General features: G+C 38.9%; 2 protein-coding genes across 24 annotated transcripts; one reads left to right on the top strand and one right to left on the bottom strand.

The window, feature by feature from the left end:
* The first annotated feature begins 39 nt into the window (after nucleotides 1–39).
* LOC126628882 (uncharacterized) lies at nucleotides 40–4,759 on the top strand. Its single transcript, XM_050298746.1, has 15 exons — nucleotides 40–555; nucleotides 661–794; nucleotides 1,013–1,156; nucleotides 1,261–1,372; nucleotides 1,495–1,807; nucleotides 1,913–2,126; nucleotides 2,270–2,359; nucleotides 2,495–2,750; nucleotides 2,916–3,028; nucleotides 3,108–3,206; nucleotides 3,290–3,337; nucleotides 3,641–3,751; nucleotides 3,855–3,945; nucleotides 4,033–4,138; nucleotides 4,229–4,759. The coding sequence occupies exons 1-14, from the start codon at nucleotides 303–305 to the stop codon at nucleotides 4,131–4,133; spliced, it is 2,079 nt and encodes a 692-aa protein (XP_050154703.1). The 5' UTR covers nucleotides 40–302; the 3' UTR covers nucleotides 4,134–4,138; nucleotides 4,229–4,759.
* On the bottom strand, nucleotides 4,679–27,938 carry LOC126628746 (putative inactive cadmium/zinc-transporting ATPase HMA3). 23 transcript variants are annotated; one of them, XM_050298576.1, is made up of 12 exons: nucleotides 26,233–26,356; nucleotides 25,010–25,113; nucleotides 20,005–20,426; nucleotides 18,265–18,498; nucleotides 10,808–11,071; nucleotides 9,028–9,125; nucleotides 7,797–8,052; nucleotides 7,571–7,708; nucleotides 7,145–7,472; nucleotides 6,753–6,955; nucleotides 6,430–6,629; nucleotides 4,679–6,218 (listed from the first exon to the last, which is right to left on the bottom strand). In XM_050298576.1, exons 4-12 carry the CDS (start codon nucleotides 18,473–18,475, stop codon nucleotides 4,767–4,769), a joined length of 3,150 nt encoding a protein of 1,049 aa, XP_050154533.1. In that variant the 5' UTR covers nucleotides 18,476–18,498; nucleotides 20,005–20,426; nucleotides 25,010–25,113; nucleotides 26,233–26,356; the 3' UTR covers nucleotides 4,679–4,766. The 23 variants fall into 23 exon arrangements, with proteins under 23 accessions (XP_050154533.1, XP_050154511.1, XP_050154522.1 ...); XM_050298554.1 differs by lacking the exon at nucleotides 25,010–25,113 and having other exon boundaries at nucleotides 20,005–20,530; XM_050298565.1 differs by lacking the exons at nucleotides 20,005–20,426; nucleotides 25,010–25,113 and adding an exon at nucleotides 24,608–24,979 and having other exon boundaries at nucleotides 26,233–26,341.
* Nucleotides 27,939–27,993: the final 55 nt, after the last annotated feature.

The following is a 27,993-nucleotide window of genomic DNA, read 5'->3' as shown; positions in this document are numbered from 1 at the left end:
AACATCAATACCAAACCAGCCCTTAATATTATATTATTAGTTCGAAACGCTGACCTCCAGCAAAATGTGAAAAAATTGAGTTCTCTTAAGCACTGGGTTCTTCTCCTCCACAATAACAAATTTACAAATTTCAGGTGTTTGATTCAATTTTCTGCTCCACAAAAAACAGTTTGAATTCTTTCTTTGCATTCCAAAGATGCCAAATCCTCAAAGTCTCCTGCTTTATCCTCAACGAATGCCTTTTCCCCTCTCTGCTTTCCTTAAACGGACATGAAACTCTCACACTGCACACTCTACTCCACATGGCCTCGCTCGTCACTTTCCTGCACTTCCCTTCGCTTTCCTCCTCCCCAAACACCTTCTGCATCTCGCCAAAACGGTGCCGTCTCCATTTCAAGGCTCAGATTTCAGTCAACGGCACTCAGAAGCCGGCCGGCGTAGCCGTCGTTTGGCTAAAGCACGACCTCCGGATCGACGACCACCCCGCCCTCCTCGCCGCCTCCAACCACTCCGCCGTGGTTCCAATCTATGTCTTCGATCATCGCATCATCTCCCGTAAGTCACACACTAACACTCTGACACACACACACACACACACACACACATATAGTGATGTACGATTATATCTATAGGTGGATTCATTGGAGGGAAAATGGGCAGGTTTTCCCGAGAATATGCAAGAAACGGTTTTGATTGCTTTGCAAGATTTGAGAAGCTCGTTGAAGGATAAAGGTGCGAACTTGATGATTCGGTTGGGGAATGCCGAAAATGTGATTCAAGAGCTTGTAAAAGAGGTTGTTACATAAATAGCTTTGCTTATTGTGTATGAGGAGAAACAACTTCCTGCCACGGGGATGCCATTGTGGCGGAATTCCAAGATAATCACGCAGAAATGCATCAAAATGCGGGATTGGATTGGAATTCCGCCACATCAGTATCCGAGCTGTGGGTAAGTTTCTATATTGTATGAGAGACTAGTTGAACCACTCATCATTGGAGAGGATTGCAACAGGTTCAGTTTGTTAGTACGGTATATGCCGAGGAGGAGGTGGAGTATGGCTTAAGGAAGATGACTGATAGTGTCAGGGACACCATGACGGCAACGCGGTCTTCCCCCAACTTTGTGCTGTGGCGGACTCCGTTTTATGATGTGAAGGTAGTTGTCGTTGTCTTGATTGGTTTTTTTATTTGTTTTTGAGGTGCTGGTTGGTGATTCACTTACTATCGAGCAATTGAGTGGATGAGTGTGTGATTATGTAGAGCTTGAAGGGTATTCCAGATTCATACGATGAATTTACCAAACTTAGATTGCCAGTAACTTTGCCACTGTCGCCCGCAACATTAACTGGTCGAAACATGGAAGTGGATTGGGGTAAGAGTTCCCATATTGTTAATGCTTCTGCTTATACTTCTACTTGATTTGTTTCGTTACTAAATTTGTCAAAGATATATCTTGCAAGTAGTAGTGACCATAATCGCTTTACTATGATTCAGGTCCCATCCCCACATTTAATGATTTGAAACAATTTATCAAAGAAAATCCATGCAAAATGGAAGAGAGTTGGAATTCAATGAAAGAGATGTGCGCTGAAACAATTTTGATGAAGGAATTTTTGAAGCCTGGGCAAAGAAATCTAAACAATTCGAGTTCTAGACATGGCCAGGTCCCATCAAAGAAGCTTGAGAATTCTATGTTTGTCACTACAAAGGGAAATTCTCTGGGAGGGGGGACGAGTAACGCATTGAAAACTTTGGGTGCATACTTGAGATATTTGGAGGGAACAGAACGTGATCACTACTGGTGGGAGTACGTGGTCATATTTTACCGTAAAAAATCCTTAATGATCAGATATTCCTTTCCACTTCATTCCTGCATTAACTAAAAGGTTCTTTTGGGATAATCTTGTTGCAGAATACATGAACAGATGCCCTGTGCTGAAAGTCGGGATGGAGCTTCATTTACTACAGTCTTTGGTCCTGCCCTTTTTCTTGGCATCCTATCCAGAAGAAGAGTATATTTTGAAGCTCTCAAGTATAAGAAAGAACGAGATTCTGGATTTCTGTCTCCTTTTGGATATTCATCCTCTACAATTGCCGCAACTGTTGATTCGGTGTGCTCAATGGAGGTGCTGTACCAGTTATGCGAAAATTGTATTTATGTTTTGATTGAAGTGGCTTTTCGGAGACTTACCTAAGTTGCTTTCTTTGCAAAAAAACATTATTTATTGCATAACATATTTGTAAGCAACTGAGTTATGTTTTGTGACAGTGGTATTTTCTTGTCGCTCTAAAAAGTCAGTTAAGTGATGACAGAAGATTTCGTATTCGTATCTGGAGATGGAAAGGCTATCTAATTCAGGTATTTTGTTCGAAACTGATCTTTTCTATTTCAAAGATATTCTGTGCCTTGTAATCTAGATAAATACTTGGCTAGCTTTATGTTGTAGATTGGGGTACCTACTCTTTCACTACGATACTACTATCCTTTTGTCAGTATACAGTTCTGGGTGAAGAAGGTCCTGCTACTCTTTTGGTTCATGGTTTTGGAGCCTTCTTGGAGCATTACCGTGACAACATACGCGCCATTGCTGAAGGTGGAAACCGAGTATGGGCCATCACGCTATTAGGATTTGGCAAATCGGAAAAGCCAAATATTGAATACACTGAACTCATGTGGGCTGAAATGCTTAGAGATTTCATTATTGAAGTTGTGGGTGAACCAGCACATCTGGTTGGGAACTCAATTGGTGGTACGTTTTAAACTAGAAACGAGATGATCAACTTACCTAAACAATGTCTTACAACTTACCTAAAAAGTTCTGGTGGCTTATCTGCCTTAATTTTTAGCTTTTATTCTCCAGTGTGCATATCCGTTGTGTATCTTATTGTTATTTGTTACGATTTTCTGTCTCCAGGTTATATTATTGCACTTTTTGCTCGTCTTTGGCCTGCTTTGGTCAAATCTGTGGTTCTTATCAACAGTGGTGGGAATGTTATTCCAGGATATTCCTCTGTGTTGTTCGCCAAAGTAAGCTTGATTAAAAACGTGCAAGATCCCTTTCTTTTGTACGATTTTGACAGTCTCATAATATAGTTTTCTGTTTCAGGAGAGAAGAACTTCGGGTGCTTCATGGCTAGGTGCTAAATTCCTTTTGTTCTACTTAAGGTTGACACTCAAGGACATAGTGAAGAATTGCTACCCATCTGTAAGTATCTGTACTGTCTTTTTTTCGAATATGGTTCACTTTCGTAGTTTTCGTTTGTGTGTTTTACTACCTTTTCTCTGCAGAAAACAGAGCGAGTTGACAGTTGGCTTATTGATGAAATGCTAAGAGCAGTATCCTCTTCCGTGTGAAGTAATTTTATTTTTCTCTAGGAACTAGCAATCACAGTTAGAGGTCGCACTTGGTGCGATGGCAAGTGCCTTCGCCCATGAGCGGTAGGTCTCGGGTTCGAGACTTGGGAGCAACCTCTCCATAAATGGGGGTAAGGCTAGCCGACATTCACCTCTCCTAGACCCTGCGTAAAGCGGGAGCCTTGTGCACTGGGTACAATAATAACTAGCAATCACAGTTGATTTTTCTTATACAAATTAAATAACATGTAACTAGTCAAAAGTCTCCTTAACGTAACTTGAAAGTCATATGATCCCGGGGTGGCAGTGGTCCTTGAAAGCGTTTTTAGCTTCAATCTCTCAATCCCTCTTAATTATCTCTTGGATGAATTCAAGGACAAAGTTATGATTATACAGGTAAATTATTAAGTCTTAACAAGCAGAGAGAAATCTCGCTCTTCTCTTTTGATTTTGTTTAAAACCCCTTAATCCTACTGTTTTGTCTGTCTGTCTCGGTTAGGGGATGAGAGATCCAATATCGGACTCCAAGTCAACAGTGGCTATGCTTAAAGAACATTGTGCTGGGTTCATCGTCAAGGAGTTGGATGCCGGTGTGTAAAATATTTCCATTGTTGTATGCTCTGTTTATGCTCAAAAGTTTCATACAAGTTTATTCCTTTCATTGTTCTTGAAATTAGGTCATTGCCCGCACGACGAGCTGCCCGATGAAGTCAATTCAATTATTCGTGAATGGATAGTGAACCTGAGCAGTAAACTTCCGGCTGTTAGCTTCAAGTAGTTTACGTAAGTGATCTGTACCGTTAATTCTTTTTTATCCATGTCAAAATTCAAATGCAAGTTTCTTGAAATCAAATGGCTTTATTGATTATTCAGTATATGCTACAAAATCCATGTTGATGTGTAAGAAGAAAGCATGGTACTCCAACATTGCCCGAGCAACGCCCGCGCAAAATCCCTATGGCTGTTAGGGCGGCTACGCTTGACATTGTTTCCTACAAGATGAGCACTTCAGCTCCCTCAATTTCATTCCTTGTGTTGCTGTTTAGTTGACTAGTTCTTCAGAACTCAATGTTCACAACAGCGGCTGTTCACTGTACCTCCTCCCCCAACTTCATTTCGTCGCAAAGACAGGTGATATCAGGAGCTATTCCTCCATTACAATCCCTCAAAATCCCATCACCTACAAGATCGTTTAACAACAGCGGATCCTCGTGACACAGCTTCTGCCATATCGTTGCGGCAAAACATCTGGTGTACATGTAGCTACAATATAAAAAATTTCAACTCATTGAATGCTTATGCTTTCTTCTCATGCCATTGTCATTTAACGGAAAATTTCCTAAATTCTTAATTTCATAAATATATATAAAACACGTATATAATATGTATACTTATTTTCAGTCAGTTACATCTATTCAATTGTGATTTCTGAAAAACAACCCTGAAAGCTAGAACCAATATGCCCATGACCACCACAGCATTCCTTCATGTAGCTTTTGCAGCACCCACCGACTTCTCTTTTCTCCAACACACAAGCATGAATTGCTACTAATTCCGAGCAACATGCTTCCTTTTCCGCTGTCCGGGAGCCAATGCAAGAATTCGTTGCAGCCGATTCTGTGTGGTCGCAACCCGCTACAACATCAGTCGTCGTGTGATGAGGGGCTGATTGTTTATCTTGATTATGGTGGTGCTGATGATCACATCTTGTGGCAAACGTTTCTCCTAACGATTCATTGTGAATATGATCTTCGCCACATTGAGTTGAGTGGCAATGACCAGTACTTGTCAACTTTCTGCTTTCCTCCAAGGAAAAAGTAGAATGGTTGCAGTGTTTTGGCTCATGGATTGCATCACCTTCCTTTCTAACATGCTCCTTTCCACAGCGGCTTGAGTGGCAATGAACACTACTTGTCAACTTTTCGCTTTCGTGCAAAGCAAAAGCAGAATAATTGCAGTGTTTTTCCTCATGGACTCCATCACCTTCATTTCTGCTGTGCTCTTTGCCGCAGTGGGTCGTGTGGCAATGACCTTTACTTGTCAACTTTTGAATTTCCACCAAAGAAGAAGCGGAATGATTGCAGTGTTTTGCCTCGTGAAGTTTATCACCTTCTGCGCATGAGCTCAAATTATGGTGACTCAAACAATCATGATTGTGTTTATTCTGTGACTCGAGATCATGACTGACTTTGATGCAGCTTGTTTCATCACAGTGTCGTGCCTCGTGTAAGTCATCACTGCACTTAAGCTTACAGGGCAAGCTTGAAGTTAAGGGACTAGGATGGCACTCTGATCCGCATTTCTGCGAGGAACACTTTTGAGGTTTACAGGCTTTTACGGGTTTGCTGTCCGAGCAACAATGTTGGTTTTTGTGAGAATGGCTATGTCCATGGCTTCCATGTTTATGGCCATGCGGTGCAGAAGTTTTCCCTCCATGCTTGTTGGTTCCTTGTAAGAGTAGCATGCTGTTGAATATCACAAGCATGCATGTCCCGACATCAGCAAGAACTGCAGCCCAAACAAGCGGATGCCCTGCAAATCCCAGTGCAAGGATACTCGCCTTAGTAGTGATGGACAAAGCCACATTCTCAATCACTTTTCTTTTAGCTCTTCTCGCAAGTTGGACTGCTTTCGGTAGTTTCCTAATGTCATTTGACAGTAAAATTATATTCCCAGTTTCTTGAGCAAGGGCTGATCCTGAAATGCCCATTGAGATACCAATATCGGCTGTAGCTAAAGCAGGGGCATCATTGATCCCGTCTCCAACCATTGCTGTGTTTCCTTCCATTTTAAATTCTTTAATGATTCTTGCCTTGTCTTCAGGTAGAAGTTCTGCCTGGACTACCTCGAGAGCTTGCTTAAGCTGCAAGTCAGATAAATTTTCTACTCTTATTTGTTCTTTTTTTCTTTCTTAATCTGCAAAGAAAATATATATGCAGTTCTACAGCCATGTATGCCAGGGAAGATCATACATTGAATCAATAAAAGTGAGTGCAGAGTGGAGCGCATGGTGTGCGCTGCGCGTGCAGATTTAAGCATAGCGATATGAGGCTAAGATATTAAGAATAACACACCTGCTCATTTGTATGCAATGCGGCAGCATTACTATCTCCTGTGAGCATAGCTGTTTTAATGCCTAACTTCTTTAGCTCCTTGAGAGCCTCTGCAGCCCCAGATCGACAAGCATCAGATATTGTAAAGACTCCAGCAGGGGCTCCCCCAGAGTATATGTATCCAATCGTCTTCCCACCTTTCGAACCTTCAATTGTTGGAACTGAAATTTCAGAAAGATTTAATGATGAGAGATCCAAAAAGACCATAAACAAAAAGAAAATGAATCATAATCTTTGGAATCATTCGAAATAGCTTCGAAGATACAGGAGTCGATGGCATTTACCTATTTCACAAGCAGCTCTCAAAGCTATTTTTCTGTTTCCAATGTAGATATCTTGTCCATCAATTCTCCCATGGATACCTTCCCCGGGAAAATTTTGAAACTCCTCCACACTTTCAGGGTTAGGCTTAACCGAAAACGATCTTCCATAGTCAACCAGCGCATCTGCCATTGGATGACTTGACTTCCTCTCAATGCTTGAAACCCTTCATGAAGATTAATAAAGAAATAATAGGAAACACTTTGGGAGAATAATGCAGCATTAAAACAGCCTTAAATTCGTCTTTAAACTAAAAGCCTCTTTCTGAATTTCATGAAGTAAAATTTTTCTTTCCATCAAAATTTTTGTGTGTTTCATTCAGCTTGTTGCTGAATAGAGGAGTTGCAGTCTATACCAGTAAAGCAATGTGTTCAAGCTAATGTCATCACGAAGAGATTGAAAATCCATCACCACAAATTCACCCCTTGTTATTGTACCAGTTTTGTCAAAAGCCATGATCTTGACTTTAGCAAGAATCTCAATGTAGTCACCTCCTTTGATCAGAAGTCCAGATGTTGCCGCTTTTGTGAGCGTGCAGAAAGTCACAACGGGTGTAGAGAGGATGAGACCGCACGGACAAGCGCTCACTAAAACAACCAAAGCTAAGTGAAACCACTTGCTCCAATTGTGAACATGTAATGCAGCTGGAATCACCGCGATAGAAACAGAAATGACCAGGACCGCTGCAAAACAGCACCACAAAACAAATCCAACCGTCTGCATTCTCCTTGGTAGTAAAGAATAGTGAAACATATGAAATGTATGGGGAAAGTAGACTAACCTGGGGTATAGAACATTGCACATTTGTCAATGAATCTTTGAGTTCTGGTTTTGCTGTTTTGAGCCTCTTCGACAAGTTTTGCCATTTTGGCGACCGCACAATCTTCAGCCAATGATGTAGTTTTCACGCTAATATAACCTTCACAATTGAAACCAAATTTTGTCAGAAATGAAAACATAACTCTTTATTCAAAATCAAAGAATGACGGGAACGACATTTATGTTACCATTAAGATTGATAGTGCCTGCCCAAACAGTGGAGTCCTTTTCTTTGGCAACTGGAAAGGATTCTCCAGTTAGTGTTTTCTCATCCACTTCAGCTTTTCCTTCAACAACTATTCCATCAATCGGTATAGTTTCGCCAGCCTTAACAGCAAGAATTGTGTTCAACTTAACCTCATCAACATCCACAACTTCTCCACTCTCTGCTAAGACTGCTTTTTGGGGCGCCATGCTCATCAACGACGACATCACTGCTTTTGCCTGAGTAGATAAAAGCTGATGAAATTGAGGTTCCACTATAAAACCAATTGGCAATATGGGGAGTAGTCCAAGATCATAAGCACATAGCAAACCTTGTCCCTCACCGATGTGGGACAACTCGCAACACGCCCCTGCACGTGTGGCGGATTTTCAAGCCTACACGTGGACAACAACTGGGTGATGTGGAGCGCGTGTGGCCGTTGGGCTTCACACGTGGACAACCTTGCTCTAATACCATGATGAAATTGGGGTTCCACCATAAAACCAATTGGCAATATGAGGAGTAGTCCAAGATCATATAAGCACATAGCAAACCTTGTCCCTCAACGATGTGGGACACCTCTCAACAAAAGCATGTTATTCTACGTGTCTGACTGTTTATGATATACATTAGCAAGTCATTCATTAATCCCTTAAACAACATTTTAGTATTAGTATCAGTGTATTGAAAAACGAGCCTTGAGGCCCACCTAGGCAGCTTTGGAGACAGGGCGGTGATGAAAATGCCTCTGCCTAGCGGGAATAGGCTTAAACTCACCTAGATGTGATCGAGGCATGCCTAGGCGGCTGCAGCGTTCGATTGGGCTTTTTTTTTCTTTTTCTTTTTTTTTTTAAAGAAAAAAATGCCAAAGTTTAAGTTCAACTAGACTTCATGACATACCCTCTAAGTTCAAGTTCAACAAGACCATATGACATACCTTCCAACTAGACTATATATTAATAATTATAGGTCCCATGAATCGCCTCAATCTCAAGGCTTTCGCTTAGGAGGGGCTTCACCTTCGTCTTTTAAAGCATTGATTAGTATGTGGTTTATCACAAAATTATGTACAAAACTGTCTTCAGCAAAATTTGTTGTTCCAAAATCAACTGCTATGTTTTTCGGCCACTTATCGTTACTTGTATTTTGTTTAATTCAATGAGATTAGTTCTTAAATTTTTCATAAAAAAGAAGGATGAGTGTTTTATGCTAACCCTGTAACCTGCAGAAGACTGGAGCCACTCTGCAATGGTGAACAGAAAGACAATCGAGGCAGCTTCTGTATAGTCCTTCAAAGCAATTGTCCCAATTACTGTCAAAAGTTACACTAAATGGATTTACATAAATATACAAACATGCGCAAATAAGTAACTTCTGTATCATGTGTGCAGTATTGCAATAGAGTTCTGAAAATACATTTCCAACTCCAACTGAACTCGTAATTCAGTAGATTTTTTTTTTTTAATTTGTAGTTTTTGGTTCTTTCACTTAAGTGCTATATTTATTTATTTATTTATTTATTTCAATGTCTCTCTCAATTAAATTGAAGAACCATTTATTTTATATTACATGACAACCATAAAACATGACAAGAGAGATGTTGCGTTAATAGAATCCATTGAGACTATAATCGACATACGGTTCACGAAATGATGACCCAATAGCACCCTCCACCAAAAATTGGGAAGCCGGCCAATAATGAGCTAGGGCCAATGGAATTAGACTTTATGGTGTACTAAAAATTTATAAAACCTAATCTAAATAGAAAAGTTTTTAAATCTAAGATGAGATGTGAAAGTCCAAAAATGCAGAATATGCTATAAGAGGATTCGAGTAATGCTCGGAAATAGGAACCCGTCCAGCATTACTCGAAAAAGCCTCGAATGGGTAGAGTTATGAACTCTGAAAAAAAAATTAAAGATTTTAAGGCAGATTTGGATCGAATTTTTAACTTAAAAACAAGTTTTGAATCCCAATGTTAAATTGTTGTTTGGTGTTTAGTGTGGTGTGGATCCCAATTCTCAAAACCACAACTTCAAAATATATACAAAGGTGTTCGAATTTTTTGTTTTTGATAGTTTGAGAAGTTGTACACCAAAAATGGTTTTTGATTTAAAAATTTTAAATCAAAACATGAGTTTAAAAAAAAAAAAAAAAGGTTCTCAAATAAGATACCAAATGAACTCTAAGTTTTTCAAGTGTCAAAACAATCTAGCCATTGCATTTCTCCCAAAAAGTATATCATTTGAGGGAAACTGATGCAGAATACCCTTTTTTTTTATTAACAACTTATATTATCCACATTAAAGAAGAGTGTAGACTTAACCCCATAATAAATTACCAATAATGTGGTTCAAATTCACCTAATAGCAATCCAAACTTTTAATCTAACGCACCCATACATACCCACTCAAACTTGCAAGAAGCCAAAGACGTTGGGTCATTTCTGTGTATCGTAAAAAATCATAAAGTATGTCTAACGGTAGCTTTTGAACTTCTACACAGAAACCAACCTGTATCTATTCAAACTTTCTAAGGAAACGTGATGTGTTGCAATTTTTTTCAGAGAAAAAACAAAACAAAAGGATCAACCGTTAAGGTTATTCGGTATGAAGGCCGGCAAAGTCTTTTTCTTAAACATCCTTGCAACGGAGAAAAACAAAACAAAAGGATAAATCCAATTTGCAATAAGAACAAGACGGCCTAGATTTATTTAATACGACATTTTACTTATAATTTTTTATAGCTAATTTTTGTAATCATTTTTATAAAGTAGCTGACAAAGAAATATGAGTAGATAAGTGGTACCAAAATTATGGAGTGTAGAAAATATAATTTGACGAGTAACTTTAAAGTGGGAAAGATGATTGTATCACATTAAGTATTATTCTCGTGATAGATGATTGACTGACAGTCATGTGTACAATGTACTTCAATGTTTATATGATAATTTCATATAACTAACGCAATGATTAAGACCAAGTATTGACTCACCGGCAATGATAACAAGAATGTTGATGTCATGAAACCTGAAATTCCGAATAGACGCAAAACATTTCAAAGCAACGGGGAAAATGCCAACGGCCACGGCTCCAAGGGCCAACCACCCTAATGGCCGATATGCGTACTTGAGAAATGATAGAACCAGTAACACGCCACTACCAATTGCATATGGACTTGGCCACGTTTTCTTGTAAATGTCCCCTGCCCCATACACTCTCACATTTGCTTCTAGCCTTGCTTGGTTTAGTGCCTTAACTGTCCATGAAATAACAGATCAAAGGGGCAATTTCCTCAAGGAAAAATAAATTTGTTTATGTTGCCCTATCAGTTTTTCGATATCCATTCATGTGAGTTTGCTGTCGTATTAATTTTCCTTCAATTTTCAATGTTTCTAAATGTTATCTGATGGGGCAAATCAAAAGAACTTTATCCTTATAAGTAATAATGGAGTTTGAAAAACTTGTGCATTTGTATTAAGATAAAAGAGTGTGTGTGAGGCCGACTAAATGGATTGAGCATACTTTATTTTATTTTCGAATAAATAGCTTGAGCTTTTTTATTTTAAGAAAACTAATGTGCTTTTCCTCATAGTCAAGGAGTCTCAAGATTCACACCAAAGGGGTGTAAAACTATTTAGTATTGAGAGATTATATTCACACACTCCAAAGTTTCTTCCACACCTTTTTAATTTTTTAATATTTTTCTATCAAGTGTTAGTGATGTGTAGAAAATATTAAAAAATTAAAAAGGTGTAGGAGAAGTAATTTGAAGAGTATGAATATAATCTCTCTTTAGTATTATATAGTGTAAGGTGAAAAATATAGGGCGCCATGCATCTTCTAAGCAAGAGTATGAATATAATCTCTCTTTAGTATTATATTCATACTCTCCAATGAAGACCGGTGCTCTAAAATCTTGTTTAGAAGATGCATGGCGCCCTACTGCACCATGGAACCTGGTTCCTATAGGTAAAGGCTATTTTGATATCCATTTCAATAAGGAAGATGATATGCGACGGGCATGGGGTGGCGGTACGTGTACTCTCGCTACTGGTTTATTCAGGTTATCAAAATGGACACCAGATTTTAAACCAGGTGATGTTCTCCCTCAAACTCATGCTCAGGTATGGATTAAAATTTTTGGTTTGAGTCAGGAATATTGGCATCCTAGACACTTGATGGAAATTGCGAGAGGGGTTGGCACCCCCTTGCAACTAGATTCAGCTACAAGGGAAAGGCAATATGGTTATTATGCACGTATATTAGTTGATGTCAATCTTGCAGGTGATTTACCTACATCTCTTATGGTTGAAAGAGAAAGTCATGGCTTCCCGGTTGAGGTGGTTTATGAAAATTTACCGCCCAAATGTAGTCACTGTGGTTTGATAGGGCACTTGGCTAATAGTTGCAGACAACTCAAACAGATGTCGAGAGGTCGCTCTCGTAGCCGGACGCGAAAGGGTGGTAACATGGGGGACAACAAAACCGGAGATCACTCTCGCAGTCAACTGCACATGGAATATCGTCCCAAAATAGATACAACAATACCAGTTAATGTCTTTTGTGGGTCACATGCCTCTGAACCTCTTCAACAGGTTGATCAATTGTTGCCTGCAGGTATTGAGGCAGTGGATGATGGTAATGATGAGTCCCTGAACAAAGCTCTTGAACCGGTGGTTGATGAGGCCTTAGGGACCATTGCCCAAGCTGTGAATAACTCTGAATTTGAAGAGCATGGTATTCAATCCCCTGGGATTTCTCATATTAGCAATTCTATGACCGGATCGCTGTCTCCAGATGGATCACATCATCAGAATGGTCTTTCTTATGGTCAGCATTTGGGCAACACCAATGTGCCTAATATTCTTGGCCCACATGATCTCTGTGACGACTCTAGCACTCCTCCTGGCTTTGATCAGGTCGAGACGGTAGCTCAGAATAGTCAGCACTTGGGCAACACCGATGTCCCAAATAATTTTGGCATGCAGGATCCTCATGACAACCATAGCATTCCCCCTGGTTTTGAACATGTTGCGACATTAGCTAAGGATGTCATCGATATTGTCAATCACATAGAAGGCTGTGATATGGATGGTTTTACTCCTGTGCTATCTAACAGTCAAAAGAAAAAACAAAAGCAGCTTGCCAATCTTGATCAACCCTGTGATAAACCATATCCGAGTAGGGTCCGCGGATTACCGGCTCGTTATAAATGAAGGTTCTCTTCTGGAATATCCGTGGCATTGGTAACGATGACTCTCGGACGGAGCTCTCTAACATCTGTCGGTTGCATCACCCGGATTTGGTTTGCATTGCGGAGCCCATGGTGACTTTTAATTCTATTTCAGCTGCTTATTGGGATTCTTTAAATTTATCTGCTCTTACTTTTAACTCTAGAGGAACTCTTACCCCCAACCTTTGGTTACTAACATCTTCGGCTTGTGCAGACCCTTTAGTTATTTCTATATCTGATCAACAGGTTACGGTTCGCTGTACTTTTGATCATATCCCAAGCCAGTTCACATTTGTTTATGCAAGCACCTCATCTATCAAAAGAAGAGACTTGTGGGCTGAATTTATCTCTCTGCGCCCACAAACACAAGTTCCATGGATGGCTATTGGCGATTTCAACGCTATCCTGGATGCCCACGAGCAGATGGGAGGAGGCAGACCGTCCCAAGCTTCATGTGCTGAGTTTAGTAACATGTCTGACACTTGTAACTTTACCCACTTGAACACATCTGGGGCAGCCTTTACATGGTCTAATGGCTGGAGGTCTCGTGGTCGCACTGAACGAAGGTTAGATCGCTCCTTGTGTGATATAAGTTGGTTTGATTCTTGGCCCCACTCTAACTGCATAGCGTTGCCAAAGGTAGTCTCAGATCATAACCCCCTTATTTTCTCTGGTTCTAGAGTTTTGCGCAATGGTCATCGTCCTTTCCGTTTTCAATCAATGTGGGTTCAACATCCATCTTTTCGAGAAACTGTAACTCATTGCTGGAGCAATACAGTTGTCTATGGTTGTCCTATGTTTATCATTCTGCAAAAATTGAAAGCTCTAAAAACCTGCCTGCGCCAATGGAATTTTTCGGTTTTTGGTGATGTTCATAATAGAGTGGCTAATGCTCGGCATAATCTTTCTATGATTCAACAAAGAATTTCAATTGAGGGTATAAATAATGATCTTTTCGAGGAGGAGATTGTCGCCAAGACTACAGTAATGGAGTCTCTTCAAATGCAAGAGGCATTTTGGAAAGATAGAGCTCGTGTTAAGTGGTTAACTAAAGGGGATAGAAATTCTTCTTTCTTTCATGCTTATGCTCGTATTAAATCATCCAGCTCTCATATCAGTTGTATTCTTGATGGAAATAATCTTCTTACCGACCCGCTGGCTATTGAGAACCATATTGTTAATTTCTATCAGACTGTGTTCGGCTCTTCTTTCAACCCTTCAGGTATTGATGAGGTTTGTGAGGTCATCCAGCCGATGGTCACAGACTCTGAAAATGATCTCTTATCTGCATTACCTACTGATGAGGAAATTAAGGAGGCAGTTTTCTCATTAAGTGCTTCCAGTACGCCAGGGCCAAATGGTTTTCCAGGTTTTTTCTATCATCACTGTTGGGATATTGTCAGCTTTGATGTCATTCAATTTGTGAAGCAATTCTTTCAATCAAATTGGCTATACCCCAATACCAATAGTAACTTCTTAGTTTTGATACCGAAGGTGGAGGACGCTATTTCCATGACTCATTTTAGACCTATTGCTTTGGCAAACTTTCTCTTTAAGATTATTCCCAAAATTTTGGCAGTTCGCCTTTCTCATGTTGTTCAACGCATTATTTCTCCACATCAAGCTGCTTTCATACCTGGCCGACGTATCACTGATTGTATTGGCCTAGTTTCAGAATGTTTCAATGTGCTTGACAAAAAAACTCGTGGTGGCAATATGGGAGTCAAAGTTGATATAGCTAAGGCTTTTGATACTTTAGATTGGTCATTTCTATTGCGGGTGCTTACTAACTTTGGGTTCTCCACTTGTTTTATAGACTGGATTTCTACCATCTTACGATCTGCTAAATTGTCCATCCTAATCAATGGTTCCCCGCATGGTTTTTTCTCTTGTTCACGAGGAGTGCGCCAAGGGGATCCTCTCTCTCCGTTACTTTTCTGTCTAGCTGAGGAGGCTTTATCAAGGGGCTTGAGTCGTCTTCAACTTGATGGGCTTACTAAGCCAACTTTTGCTCCAAGAGGTTGTATCTCTCCTTCTCACGTTCTCTATGCAGATGACTTATTCATTTTCTGTAGAAGTGATGGTGTCACCCTGCGTAACTTGCAAGGTTTCTTCGATAGATATAGTAGAGCCTCTGGTCAATTTATCAATAAGGCAAAAAGTACTTTCTACTTGGGCTCTACCTCAAGGCATCGCAAAGCTGTGGTTGAGAGTTACTTGGGTTTCAAAGAAGGCAAAGCACCTTTTGTCTACCTTGGAGTTCCAATCTTCTGTGGCAAGCCTAAAAGGAGTCATCTTCAAGCCTTGGCAGATAAAGCTAAAGCTAAGTTAACTGGTTGGAAGGGGAAACTTTTATCTATGGCAGGAAGAGTTCAACTCACTCAATCAGTTTTTCAAAGTATGCTCTTGCATAGCTTTTCTGTTTATAAGTGGCCCTCTTCCTTGCTAAGGTCTCTTTCACGATGTGCTCGCAATTTTATATGGTCTGGTGACGTAACCTCCAAGAAGTTGGTTACCGTTTCTTGGCATCAGATATGTGCTCCGAAGAATGAAGGTGGTTTGGGTTTGCGTGATCTTGGCTCTCTTAACACTACAGCTCTCTTAAAGCTTGGATGGCTTATTATTACTACTGATTCCCCTTGGAGTATTTATATTCGGAAACGTTTCAAGCTACATGGTCGCCTATACTCTTGTAGTTATATGCGATCTTCTATATGGCCTGGTATTAAATCCATTCTTCATATCTTGTTTCAGAATTGTCGTTGGGTGATTGGAAATGGTTCTACTACTTCCCTTTGGGTTGATAAATGGCTGGATAAGCCTATTGTGGACGTCGTTGGTGCAACAGAGATTGCCCCTTCTTTATCTCGTACTAAGGTCTCAAATATTATTCGTATGGGACAATGGGTTATTCCTTCTATCTTTTCTTCTACTTTCCCAGACCTAACTAAAGAGATTTTAGAAATGCCTCTTCCAATTGATGAGGATAAGGACGTTTTAATTTGGGAAGCTTCTACTTCTGGTGGTTTTTCTTTTTCCGATGGCTATGAAATTGTTCGTCATCGGTTTCCTGTCAAGAGTTGGGCTTCCATTATCTGGCGTCCTTTCATCCCACCTCGTTACTCTATTTTAGTTTGGAAGATTCTTTTCAACAAGCTCCCAACGGAGGATCAACTTCAGCGCCGAGGCATCCCGCTGGCTCCAATATGCCAACTATGTCACAAGAATTCTGAATCTATTGACCACTTATTTTCTAGCTGTGACTTTGCACAATGTGCTTGGCGTTGGCTAGCTACCCAATTTGGCACTATTATTCAACCTATGGGCTCCCTCTTTGATCTATGGCTTGATTTTCTGTCAAAGCGGTTCTCTCCACATCTTCGCAATGTCTGGCTAGCTTCAGGGTTTTTCTTACTCATGGCTATTTGGAAGATGCGTAATAAAGTGAAGTTTGAAGGCAAACCTCCCTCATTCTCACGTCTCTGCCGCTCCACCTCGACCTGGATTAGGCAGGTTGGAGCTCTCACCCCTGGCCATGTACGAGGCACTTTGGATCGGCAACTTTTAGTCTCTCTTGGAATATCGCCTAACCCCTGTAAAGCTCCTTCTATTGTCCCTGTTCTTTGGCACCCCCCTCCTTCTTCTTGGGTCAAAGTGAATACTGATGGCCTTGCTAAAGGTAATCCGGGTCCTGCGGCATGTGGCGGGGTTTTTCGAGATTCTGCGGGTTATTTTCTTGGTGGTTTCTCCCTAAGCTTGGGCCATCGTACTTCTTTCTATGCGGAGCTCCATGCTGTCATCCTTGCTGTCGAATTGGCCCACGCGCGAGGCTGGCAAAATTTATGGCTTGAAAGCGACTCTTCGAGTGTAATATCATGTTTTGCTTCTGGATCTTTCTCTCCCCCTTGGTCGCTCCAGACACGCTGGAACAATTGTACTCTCCTTTTGCAGAACATGGTTTTTCGTTGCTCTCATATTTTTCGAGAAGGGAATGCTGTTGCTGATAAATTAGCCAATTTAGGGCTTCTATCATCTTCACTTGTCTGGCATTCCACTCCCCCAATTGAGATCCTCCCTCCTCTGCACTCAGATTTCTTGGGCATGCCAACCTACAGGTTTGTCTCCTCTTCTTGATGTGTTTTCTCCTTTCTTTTCCTAACCTTTTTGGATTCCCTTTTGTTTTGCAGTTTGTTTTGCAGGTTATTACCTTTTAAGGTTTATAGAGGGGTTTGGGCTTATGTCCGCCTAGTCTTTTCCTTGTATTTTCTTTTCCAAGAGGGGTACGGTCTATGTCCCCCCCTCTTTTTCCGGCATTTCCTTTCTCAAAAGGGGTAAGGTGCATGTCCCCCCCTTTTTCTTTTGTATTTCTTTTCTTTTGTTCTATGAGGGGTTAGGTTTATGTCCCCCCTGTCTAGGTGTAACTTCTTTTTTCTTATCAATAAAATTCCCTCGTACCGCCGAGGTTCTCCGAAAAAAAAAAAAAAAAAAAAAAAAATAGTGTAAGGTGAAACATACAACGAATTAGCCACAACTGAAAGCTATTTTTAAGTATATTATAGTGGGTGATGAAAAGGAAAGCAAAATAGTACGTGAAAGTTGGGTAAAGAAAAACATATAAGGCATGCACGTCTCTATCTTTTTGGAACCGGATCGTTTCCGGATCCATATATACTGAGTCTGCTCAGCAGGCGATCCGGACTGTCGAAACTTAATCTAACGGTTACAAATAGAAGACCCTCTAAAAATTATAATAGTTATAGCTGTTGAATTAAATTTCAACGGTCCAGATCGCCTGCTCAGCAGGCTCAATATATATATGGATCATGAGAGGATCCGATTCCATCTTTTTGGTTCATAATGGTACAAACAGAGAATCCTCTAAAAATTATAATAATTGTAGTCGTTAAATTAAATTTCAATGATTCAAATCGCCTCCTCAGCAGACTCAATATATATATATGGATCAGGAGAGGATCCGGTTCCATCTTTTCGGTTCATAATGGTACGCGATATGCCGAATAATAATTGTCCCACAAACAGAAAAAGTACACGTCCACCTACTGCTATCGTTCTTTTTTTTTCTTTTTCCCAAAACTATTTACTTTCTGTTGTGCAACTATTAAGAAAAAAATAACCAATTTTTAACACAAATATTAGAGAATTAAGGGGAAATACTAATATTCACTGGTGTAAAATTATTTAAGAGAATATATTACCGATTTGAAGCTGGGAAATGAGAAGGCTATCATGGACAACAATGACAGTTCTGGAAGGCACAATCACTGAAACGTCTTTCACACCTTCAAGAGGCTTGAGGATATTCTCTATCAGAGGAACTTCTGATGAGCAGCACAACCCCAACACATCAAAGTAGCTCTTCTGAAACTTTATGGCTGCTGGCTTTTCTTTGCCCTGGGCAGAAGCCATCCTGCTTAATTATCTCTCAACTTCTGCAAATACACAGGACACAGGAAAAATTACTAATTTTCTGTTGGTATACAAACTTTGTGTCTGATTTGTGAAGAGTAGAGGTATGAAAATTATTTGGTCAGAAGTTCGTGTGTGTGTGATACAGGTGTACCGAGGGTCTCGAGGAGACGAAGAATAGGAGACTTGGGAATTACTCAACAGGGACAACTCAGCTCTGTCGACAATACTAATCGTGAATTCACTCGATATGACCAAGCTAAACGCTTAAAGAAAATCACCTTGTAGGTAATGGGGAGCTCTGGGGATTCTTCAAGCTTAATTCAGAGAGAGAGAGAGAGAGAGAGAGAGAGAGAGAGAGAGAGAGAGAGTAATAGGGTCTAAAAGCTTTAAGGAGATGAAGTTGTGAGAACTATACATGTAAGAAGGGAAGGATTATAACTTATAGAGGGACATGTACATAAAGAATAACTTAAATTAATGAAGTAATCTCCTAACAAAACAACTTTCTTTGGTTGGAATAATTGGTTCACGTTTCTCTTGTTGATGAGTCATGAGAAAAAAAATAGTGGAGAACCAGATGGAGGGAAAAAGAATGGAATCCACATCAAAGCTTGTTTGATAGCATCTGTGCTTAAACTGATGAGATGGCCATTTTAACTGATTTAGCAAGTAAACCCTCAACGGCAAGTAATGTAGTAAGCTAATGTTGTATTATAACTGATTTAGCAAGTACACCCTCAACGGCAAGTAATGTAGTAAGCCAAATGAACTAAAACTGCTCTAAACCAAGTAGACAAATCAAGATTATGTGTAGAGAAAATCAGTAACGGAATGATCTCTCAAGATACAGAAGCTGCTGCCAAACACTGGTGGGTGAATGAAAACTTTTCCTAGAAAATGAAAAATTTCCTGGAAAAAGTAAGGTTTGTGGTAACTCTGGAAGGTAAAATATGGCATGGCCATGTGACAGCGTGCATTTTCCCATAGGAAAGCCCCACTTGCGCCCTTCTCTCTTATGATTGCCGCACCATTTTTAAGGGAATTGTTAGCAGTAAGAACCCCTCCTCATCCCCTCTTTATATATTTTTGTCAAACACTATTTTATACGCAATATCGTATGTCTCTTTGCTTTGCAATTATTAATTTCTAAAGGGGAAATACCAGAGAGGGGTTGAATTAATTGAAAAGCTAAAGAGAATTGTGTTTATACTTTTGAATTAAAAAAAAAAATATGTGTTATACTCACCCAAATGTTTTATCTTCCCACCTACCAAAAAAAGTAAAAAGAAAACCATACTATTTTTCCGCCCACTATTATTCCCAAAGCGCCCTTACCCCTAACACCCTGCTCAATGGCCTCATATCCCATCATTACTGATCGCTTAAAAACCCCATATACTATCATATCAATGCTTGATTTCCTTCCAGACTTCCAGTAACATGTCCTCCTTTCTATTTTCAATTCTTTGAATTTCCAAATATGAAATAATTTTGAAACAAAATAGAAAGGCAAAAGCCAAGCTCACCCGTCACTTTTGATACAATCATACACATACTTTGCACTTCCATTGCAATTTGCATGCTCTGCTGCTTGGCTGCATGCTCTGCTGCTTGGCTAGTGCCCAAGTGCCCAGAGCCACAGAAGCAAATGTAGGCGAAGGCAATGCAAGAAACGAAGTACCAAAAATGGAATCAAAACTGGTTGCCAATGGACTTGTCCACCCTCCAAATCCAATTCAAATCCCAATCCCAATCAAAGATACCACCTCCTAGCACCGCCTAGTGGGTTTGGCAATGGCAGCTGCAATGGCATCTCAATCCGTAATAATCGCCTTCCCTCCAAATGCCTCATCCCCTTCCTCTCTCCTCGCCATTCACCGACACAAAGTAATAGAAACTTGACCTTCACTTGAGTCACCTGTCCACAGGATCCAGTCCGTTTCATAACCTTGATCACAATTGCTTTGTCCATTAATATGGAGGTTGGAGTTTCAGAAATGACTGAGAGAGCTCGAAGGAGACTGAAACGAAAGCATTGCCTTTTTGCATGTCCTTATATGTCATTTTATGAGATGATAAATTAGTCATTAAAAATTTAATAAAAACTGAGGTAGGAAAATAAGACATTAGGGTGGAGGCAGTAGTACTCATATATAAAATAGAGAAATATTAGTAATGCCCCCATGAAATAAAGTGTCGTAACTGGCCTTGTGTTTTGCTGCATTATCGAAACTACCCTTTTATTTGCATTTATACCATATGGCCCATGAATGTGAAACTTTGAATATTATTGGTGTGCGACATGAAGAAGAATGGATGAATTATGAATATGATGTTATAATGTGAGCAACTAATATCATATTTTGGCAGTTGAAGGTCATCCTACCACATTATTTCACATCGGACTATTAAGGGTTTGAGATATTTTTTTTGTTCATATTTGTGTACATTTCTTGATACAGTAGAATTATCAGAGAGACGGGCCATACGGCCCACTTCCAACAACATCGATATTGTCCTCAACTTGTTAATTACCACCTGCACAATCCGTCAGGTATGAGGTTTTATCACAAAAGGCATCGGTAAAGTCTTTTTCTTAAACATCCTTGCAACGGAGGAAAACAAAACAAAAGGATAAACCGTTAAGGTTCTACAATATATAACGATACGAACAACAATCACAATTTAGTGACCAAAACTAATCCAATTTGCAATAAGAACAAGACGGCCTAGATTTATTTAATACGACATTTTACTTATAATTTTTTATAGCTATTTTTTGTAATCATTTTTATAAAGTAGCTGACAAAGAAATGAGTAGATAAGTGGTATCAAAATTTTGGAGTGTAGAAAATATAATTTGACGAGTAACTTTAAAATGGGAGAGATGATTGTATCACATTAAGTATTATTCTTGTAATAGATGATTGACTGACAGTCATGTGTACAATGTACTTCAATGTTTATATGATAATTTCATATAACTAACGCAATGATTAAGACCAAGTATTGACTCACCGGCAATGATAACAAGAATGTTGATGTCATGAAACCTGAAATTCCGAATAGACGCAAAAAGTTTCAAAGCAACGGGGAAAATGCCAACGGCCACGGCTCCAAGGGCCAACCACCCTAATGGCCGATATGCGTACTTGAGAAATGATAGAACCAGTAACACGCCACTACCAATTGCATGTGGACTTGGCCACGTTTTCTTGTAAATGTCCCCTGCCCCATACACTCTCACATTTGCTTCTAGCCTTGCTTAGGTTAGTGCCTTAACTGTCCATGAAATAACAGATCAAAAGGGCAATTTCCTCAAGGAAAAATAAATTTGTTTCTGTTGCCCTATCAGTTTTTCGATATCCATTCATGTGAGTTTGCTATCTTATTAATTTTCCTTCAATTTTCAATGTTTCTAAATGTTATCTGATGGGGCAAAACAAAAGAGCTTTTTCCTTATAAGTAATAACGGAGATTGAAAAACTTGTGCATTTGTATTAAGATAAAAGAATGTGTGAGAGGCCGGTTAAATGCACTAAGCATACTTTATTTTATTTTCGAATAAATAGCTTTGAACTTTTTTATTTTAAGTCAACTAATGTCCTTTTCCTCATGGTCAAGGAGTCTCAAGATTCACACCAAAGGGGTGTAAAACGATTTAGTATTATATAGTGTAAGGTGAAACGTACAACGAATTAGCCACAACTGAAAGCTATTTTTAAGTATATTATACATAGTAAATTATGAAACCAAAGAAACGTTCAAAGAAGTTCAACAACAAAAATAAAATAAAATAACAGTGAAAAAAGTTACGTAGAACGAGTTCGTAAGATTTTTTTTGCTACAAACTCATCATAAAAACTGCAGAAAGCACCTAGAAAATGGGAAATTATCTGAAATACTTTTATTTTGTATAATTTGGCCGGATATCGTAGTGGGTGATGAAAAGGAAAGCAAAATAGTACGTGAAAGTTGCGTAAAGAAAAACATACAAGGCATGCTCGTCTCTATCTTTTTGGGAACCAGATCCTCTCCGGATTCATATATACTAAATCTGCTGAGCAGGCGATCGGACCGTTGAAATTTGATTCAACAGCTACAAATAAAGGACCCCCTAAAAATTATAATAGTTGTAGCCGTTGAATTAAATTTCAACGGTCCAGATCGCCTGCTCAGCAGGCTCAATATATATGGATCATGAGAGGATCTGGTTCCATCTTTTTGGTTCATATTGGTACAAACAGATGACCCTCTAAAAATTATAATAGTTGTAGTAGTTGAATTAAATTTCAATGGTCCAGATCATTTGCTCAGCAGGCTCAATATATATATGGATCAGGAGGGGATCCGGTTCCATCTTTTTGATTCATAATGGTACACGATATGCCGATTAATAATTCTCCCACAACAGAAAAAGTACACGTCCACCTACTGCTATCGTTCTTTTTTTTTTTTCTTTTTCCCAAAACTATTTGCTTTCTGTTGTGCAACTATTAAGAAAAAAATAACCAATTTTTAGCACAAATATTAGAGAATTAAGGGAAAATACTAATTTTAACTGGTGTAAAATTATTTAAGAGAATATATTACCGTTTTGAAGCTGGGAAATGAGAAGGCTATCATGGACAACAATGACAGTTCTGGAAGGCACAATCACTGAAACGTTTTTCACACCTTCAAGAGGCTTGAGGATATTCTCTATCAGAGGAACTTCTGATGAGCAGCACAACCCCAACACATCAAAGTAGCATCTGTGCTTAAACTGATGAGATGGCCACTCTAACTGATTTAGCAAGTAAACCCTCAACCGCAAGTAATGTAGTAAGCTAATGTTGTATTTTAATTGATTTCGCAAGTACACCCTCAACGGCAAGTAATGTAGTAAGCCAAATGAACTAAAACTGCTCTAAACCAAGTAGACAAATCAAGATTATGTGTAGAGAAAATCAGTAATGGAATGATATCTCAAGATTGCAAATTACAGAGACAGAAGCTGCTGCCAAACACTGGTGGGTGAATGAAAACTTTTCCTAGAAAATGAAAAATTTCCTGGAAAAAGTAAGGTTTGTGGTAACTCGGAACGGAAAATATGGCATGGCCATGACAGCGTGCATTTTCCCATAGGAAAGTCCCACGTGCTTGTCAAGAGCCCACTTGCGCCCTTTTCCCTTAGACCATCTCCAACCCTTGGGCTAAAAACCAAATTTTTTAGCTCGGAAAATTTAGCTTTTAGCCCAGAAACATCTTTTCTGCTCCAACCCTTCTACCCTAAAATTTTAGCCCGGAATTATTAAATAATGAAATTAGCCTAAATTTTTTCTTAAATCAATTTTAAAAAAAATAAATAAATATGTAGATTATTGTAAATTAATTTTATGAACATTTTAATCTAAAAAAATTTAAATTCCGATAAACATTTCGCATTTAGCCCGAGGGGAAAGCTGAGGGGGTATTTGGCCCAGAAATAGCATTTGGCATTTAGCCTAAAATTTTAGCATGAGTTGGAGAGTGTTTGGGGGAGGGTAATTTGGCTTTTAGCCCAGGGTTGAAGATGGTCTTATGATTGCCGCACCATTTTTAAGGGAATTGTTAGCAGTAAGAACCCCACCTCATCCCCTCTTTTGATTATTTTTGTCAAACACTATTTTATACGCAATATCGTATGTCTCTTTGCTTTGCAATTATTAATTTCTAAAGGGGAAATACCAGAGAGGGGTTGAATTAATTGAAAAGCTAAAGAGAATTGTGTTTATACTTTTGAATTAAAAAAAACAATATATATATATATATATATATATATATATATATATATATAAAGAGTGGTGTTATACCCACCCCAATATCTTATATTTCCACCCACCTTATATTCCCACCCACCAAGAAAAGTAAAAAGAAAACCATACTATTTTTCCACCCACTGTTATTTCCAAAGCGCCCTTACACCTTTGCTCAATGGCCTAATATCCCATCATTATTGATCGCTTAAAAACCCCAGATACAATCATATCAATGCTTGATATCCTTCCAGACTTCCAGTAACATGTCCTCCATTCTATTTTCAATTCTTTGAATTTCCAAATATGATATAATTTTGAAACAAAATAGAAAGGAAAAAGCCGAGCTCACCCGTCACTTTTGATACAATCATACACTTACTTTGCACTTCCATTGCAATTTGCATGCTCTGCTGCTTGGCTAGTGCCCAAGTGCCCAGAGCCACAGAAGCAAATGTAGGCGAAGGCAAGGCAAGAAACGAAGTACCAAAAATGGAATCAAAACTGGTTGCCAATGGATTTGTCCACCCTCCAAATCCAATTCAAATCCCAATCCCAATCAAAGATACCACCTCCTAGCACCGCCTAGTGGGTTTGGCAGTGGCAGCTGCAATGGCATCTCAATCCACAATAATCGCCTTCCCTCCAAATGCCTCATCTCCTTCCTCTCTCCTCGCCATTCACCGACACAAAGTAATAGAAACTTGACCTTCACTTGAGTCACCTGTCCATAGGATCCAGTCCATTTCATAACCTTGATCACAATTGCATTGTCCATTAATATGGAGGTTAGAGTTTCAAAAATGATTGAGAGAGCTCGAAGGAGACTGAAGCGGAAGCATTGCCTTTTTGCATGTCCTTATATGTCATTTTATGAGAGGATAAATTAGTCATTAAAAATTTAATAAAAACTGGGGTGGAAAAATAAGACATTGGAGTGGGTGTAGTAGCACTCGTATATAAAATAGAGAAATATTAGCAATGCCCCCATGAAATAAAGTGTCGTAACTGGCCTTGTGTTTTTGCTGCATTATTGAAACTACCTTTTTGTTTGCATTTATACCGTATGGCCCATGAATGTGAAACTTGGAATATTAGCAACTATTATCATATTTTGGCAGTTGAAGGTCATCCTACCACATTATTTCACATCGGATTATTAAGGGTTTGAGATATTTTTTTTGTTCATATTTGTGTACATTTCTTGATACGGTAGAATTATCAAAGAGACAGACCATACGGCTCATTTCCAATAACACCAATATTGTCCCCAACTTGGTAATTACCACCTGCACGATCCGTCAGGTATGAGGTTTTATCACAAAAGGTCTCGGTAAAGTCTTTTTCTTAAACATCCTTGCAACGGAGAAAAACAAAACAAAAGGATAAACCGTTAAGGTTCTACAATATATAACGATACGAACAACAATCACAATTTAGTGAACAAAACTTATCCAATTTGCAATAAGAACAAGACGGCCTAGATTTATTTAATACGACATTTTACTTATAATTTTTTATAGCTAATTTTTGTAATCATTTTTATAAAGTAGCTGACAAAGAAATGAGTAGATAAGTGGTAGCAAAATTTTGGAGTGTAGAAAATATAATTTGATGAGTAACTTTAAAGTGGTAGAGATGATTGTATCATATTAAATATTATTCTCATGATAGATGATTGACTGACAGGGATCAGGATCCTCCCCTGAGCAAATGGAGAGGATCCTCCTGACCAGGTCCATCGAGCCGTTCAAATTTTATCCAACGGCTACAATTATTATAACTTTTAGTGGAGCCCCCTTTTTGTAGTCGTTGGATAAATTTTGAACGGCCCGATAAGCCCGCTCAGGAGGATCCTCTCCATTTGCTCAGGAAAGGATCCTGATCCGACTGACAGTCATGTGTACAGTGTTCTTCAATGTTTATATGATAATTTCATATAACTAACGCAATGATTAAGACCAAGTATTGACTCACCGGCAATGATAACAAGAATGTTGATGTCATGAAACCTGAAATTCCGAATAGACGCAAAACATTTCAAAGCAACGGGGAAAATGCCAACGGCCACGGCTCCAAGGGCCAACCACCCTAATGGCCGATATGCGTACTTGAGAAATGATAGAACCAGTAACACGCCACTACCAATTGCATATGGACTTGGCCACGTTTTCTTGTAAATGTCCCCTGCCCCATACACTCTCACATTTGCTTCTAGCCTTGCTTGGTTTAGTGCCTTAACTGTCCATGAAATAACAAATCAAAAGGGCAATTTCCTCAAGGAAAAATAAATTTGTTTATGTTGCCCTATCAGTTTTTCGATATCTATTCATGTGAGTTTGCTGTCGTATTAATTTTCCTTCAATTTTCAATGTTTCTAAATGTTATCTGATGGGGCAAAACAAAAGAATTTTATCCTTATAAGTAATAATGGAGATTGAAAAACTTGTGCATTTGTATTAAGATAAAAGAGTGTGTGAGAGGCCGGCTAAACGCACTGAGCATACTTTATTTTATTTTCGAATAAATAGCTTTGAACTTTTTTATTTTAAGTCAACTAATGTCCTTTTCCTCATGGTCAATGAGTCTCCAGATTCACACCAAAGGGGTGTAAAACGATTTGGTATTATATAGTGTAAGGTGAAACATACAACGAATTAGCCACAACTGAAAGCTATTTTTAAATATATTATACATAGTAAATTGTGAAACCAAAGAAACGTTCAAAAAAGTTCAACAACAAAAATAAAATAAAAAAACAGTGAAAAAAGTTAGGTAGAACGAGTTCGTAAGATTTTTTTTGCTACAAACTCATCATAAAAACTGCAGAAAGCACCTAGAAAATGGGAAATTATCTGAAATACTTTTATTTTGTATAATTTGGTCGGATATCGTAGTGGGTGATGAAAAAGAAAGTAAAATAGTACGTGAAAGTTGGGTAAAGAAAAACATACAAGGCATGCTCGTCTCTATCTTTTTGGGAACCGGATCCTCTCCGGATTTATATATACTGAATCAGGTGAGCAGGCGATCGGACCATTAAAATTTGATCCAACAGCTACAGATAAATGACCCTCTAAAAATTATAATAGTTGTAGTCGTTGAATTAAATTTCAACGGTACAGATAGCCTGCTCAGCAGGCTCAATATATATATGGATCATGACAGGATCCGGTTCCATCTTTTTGGTTCATAATGGTACAAACAGAGAGCCCTCTAAAAATTATAATAGTTGTAGTCGTTGAATTAAATTTTAACGGTCCAAATCATCTACTCAGCAGACTCAATATATAATTATATATATGGATCAGGAGGGGATCCGGTTCCATCTTTTTTATTCATAATGGTACACGATATGCCGATTAATAATTCCCCCACAACGGAAAAAGTACACGTCCACCTACTGCCATCGTTCTTTTTTTTTTTAATTTTCCCAAAACTATTTGCTTTCTGTTGTGCAACTATTAAGAAAAAAATAAACAATTTTTAGCACAAATATTAGAGAATTAAGGGGAAATACTAATATTAACCGGTGTAAAATTATTTAAGAGAATATATTACCGATTTGAAGCTGGGAAATGAGAAGGCTATCATGGACAACAATAACAGTTCTGGAAGGCACAATCACTGAAACCTCTTTCACACCTTCTAGAGGCTTGAGGATATTCTCTATCAGAGGAACTTCTGATCATGGTATTAAATATCGATAATATCGGCGATATTTCGCCGATATTATCG

This window comes from Malus sylvestris, chromosome 1 (assembly GCF_916048215.2).
Source record: "Malus sylvestris chromosome 1, drMalSylv7.2, whole genome shotgun sequence".
NCBI lineage: Eukaryota > Viridiplantae > Streptophyta > Magnoliopsida > Rosales > Rosaceae > Malus > Malus sylvestris.
This window is presented reverse-complemented; position numbering and strand designations above follow the sequence as displayed.

Bases quoted from the DNA above. Each gene is read 5' to 3' on its own strand.
- LOC126628746 (XM_050298576.1), bottom strand. From the start codon at position 18,475: ATGGCTTCTGCCCAGGGCAAAGAAAAGCCAGCAGCCATAAAGTTTCAG. The intron at 11,072-18,264 runs GTAATATATTCT...TTTCATGGACAG, and splicing joins CATTTCCCAGCTTCAAATCG to TTAAGGCACTAAACCAAGCA. The intron at 9,126-10,807 runs GTGAGTCAATAC...AACTTTTGACAG, and splicing joins CATTCTTGTTATCATTGCCG to TAATTGGGACAATTGCTTTG.
- LOC126628882 (XM_050298746.1), top strand. From the start codon at position 303: ATGGCCTCGCTCGTCACTTTCCTGCACTTCCCTTCGCTTTCCTCCTCC. The intron at 1,808-1,912 runs GTACGTGGTCAT...ATCTTGTTGCAG, and splicing joins CGTGATCACTACTGGTGGGA to AATACATGAACAGATGCCCT. The intron at 2,127-2,269 runs GTGCTGTACCAG...GTTTTGTGACAG, and splicing joins ATTCGGTGTGCTCAATGGAG to TGGTATTTTCTTGTCGCTCT.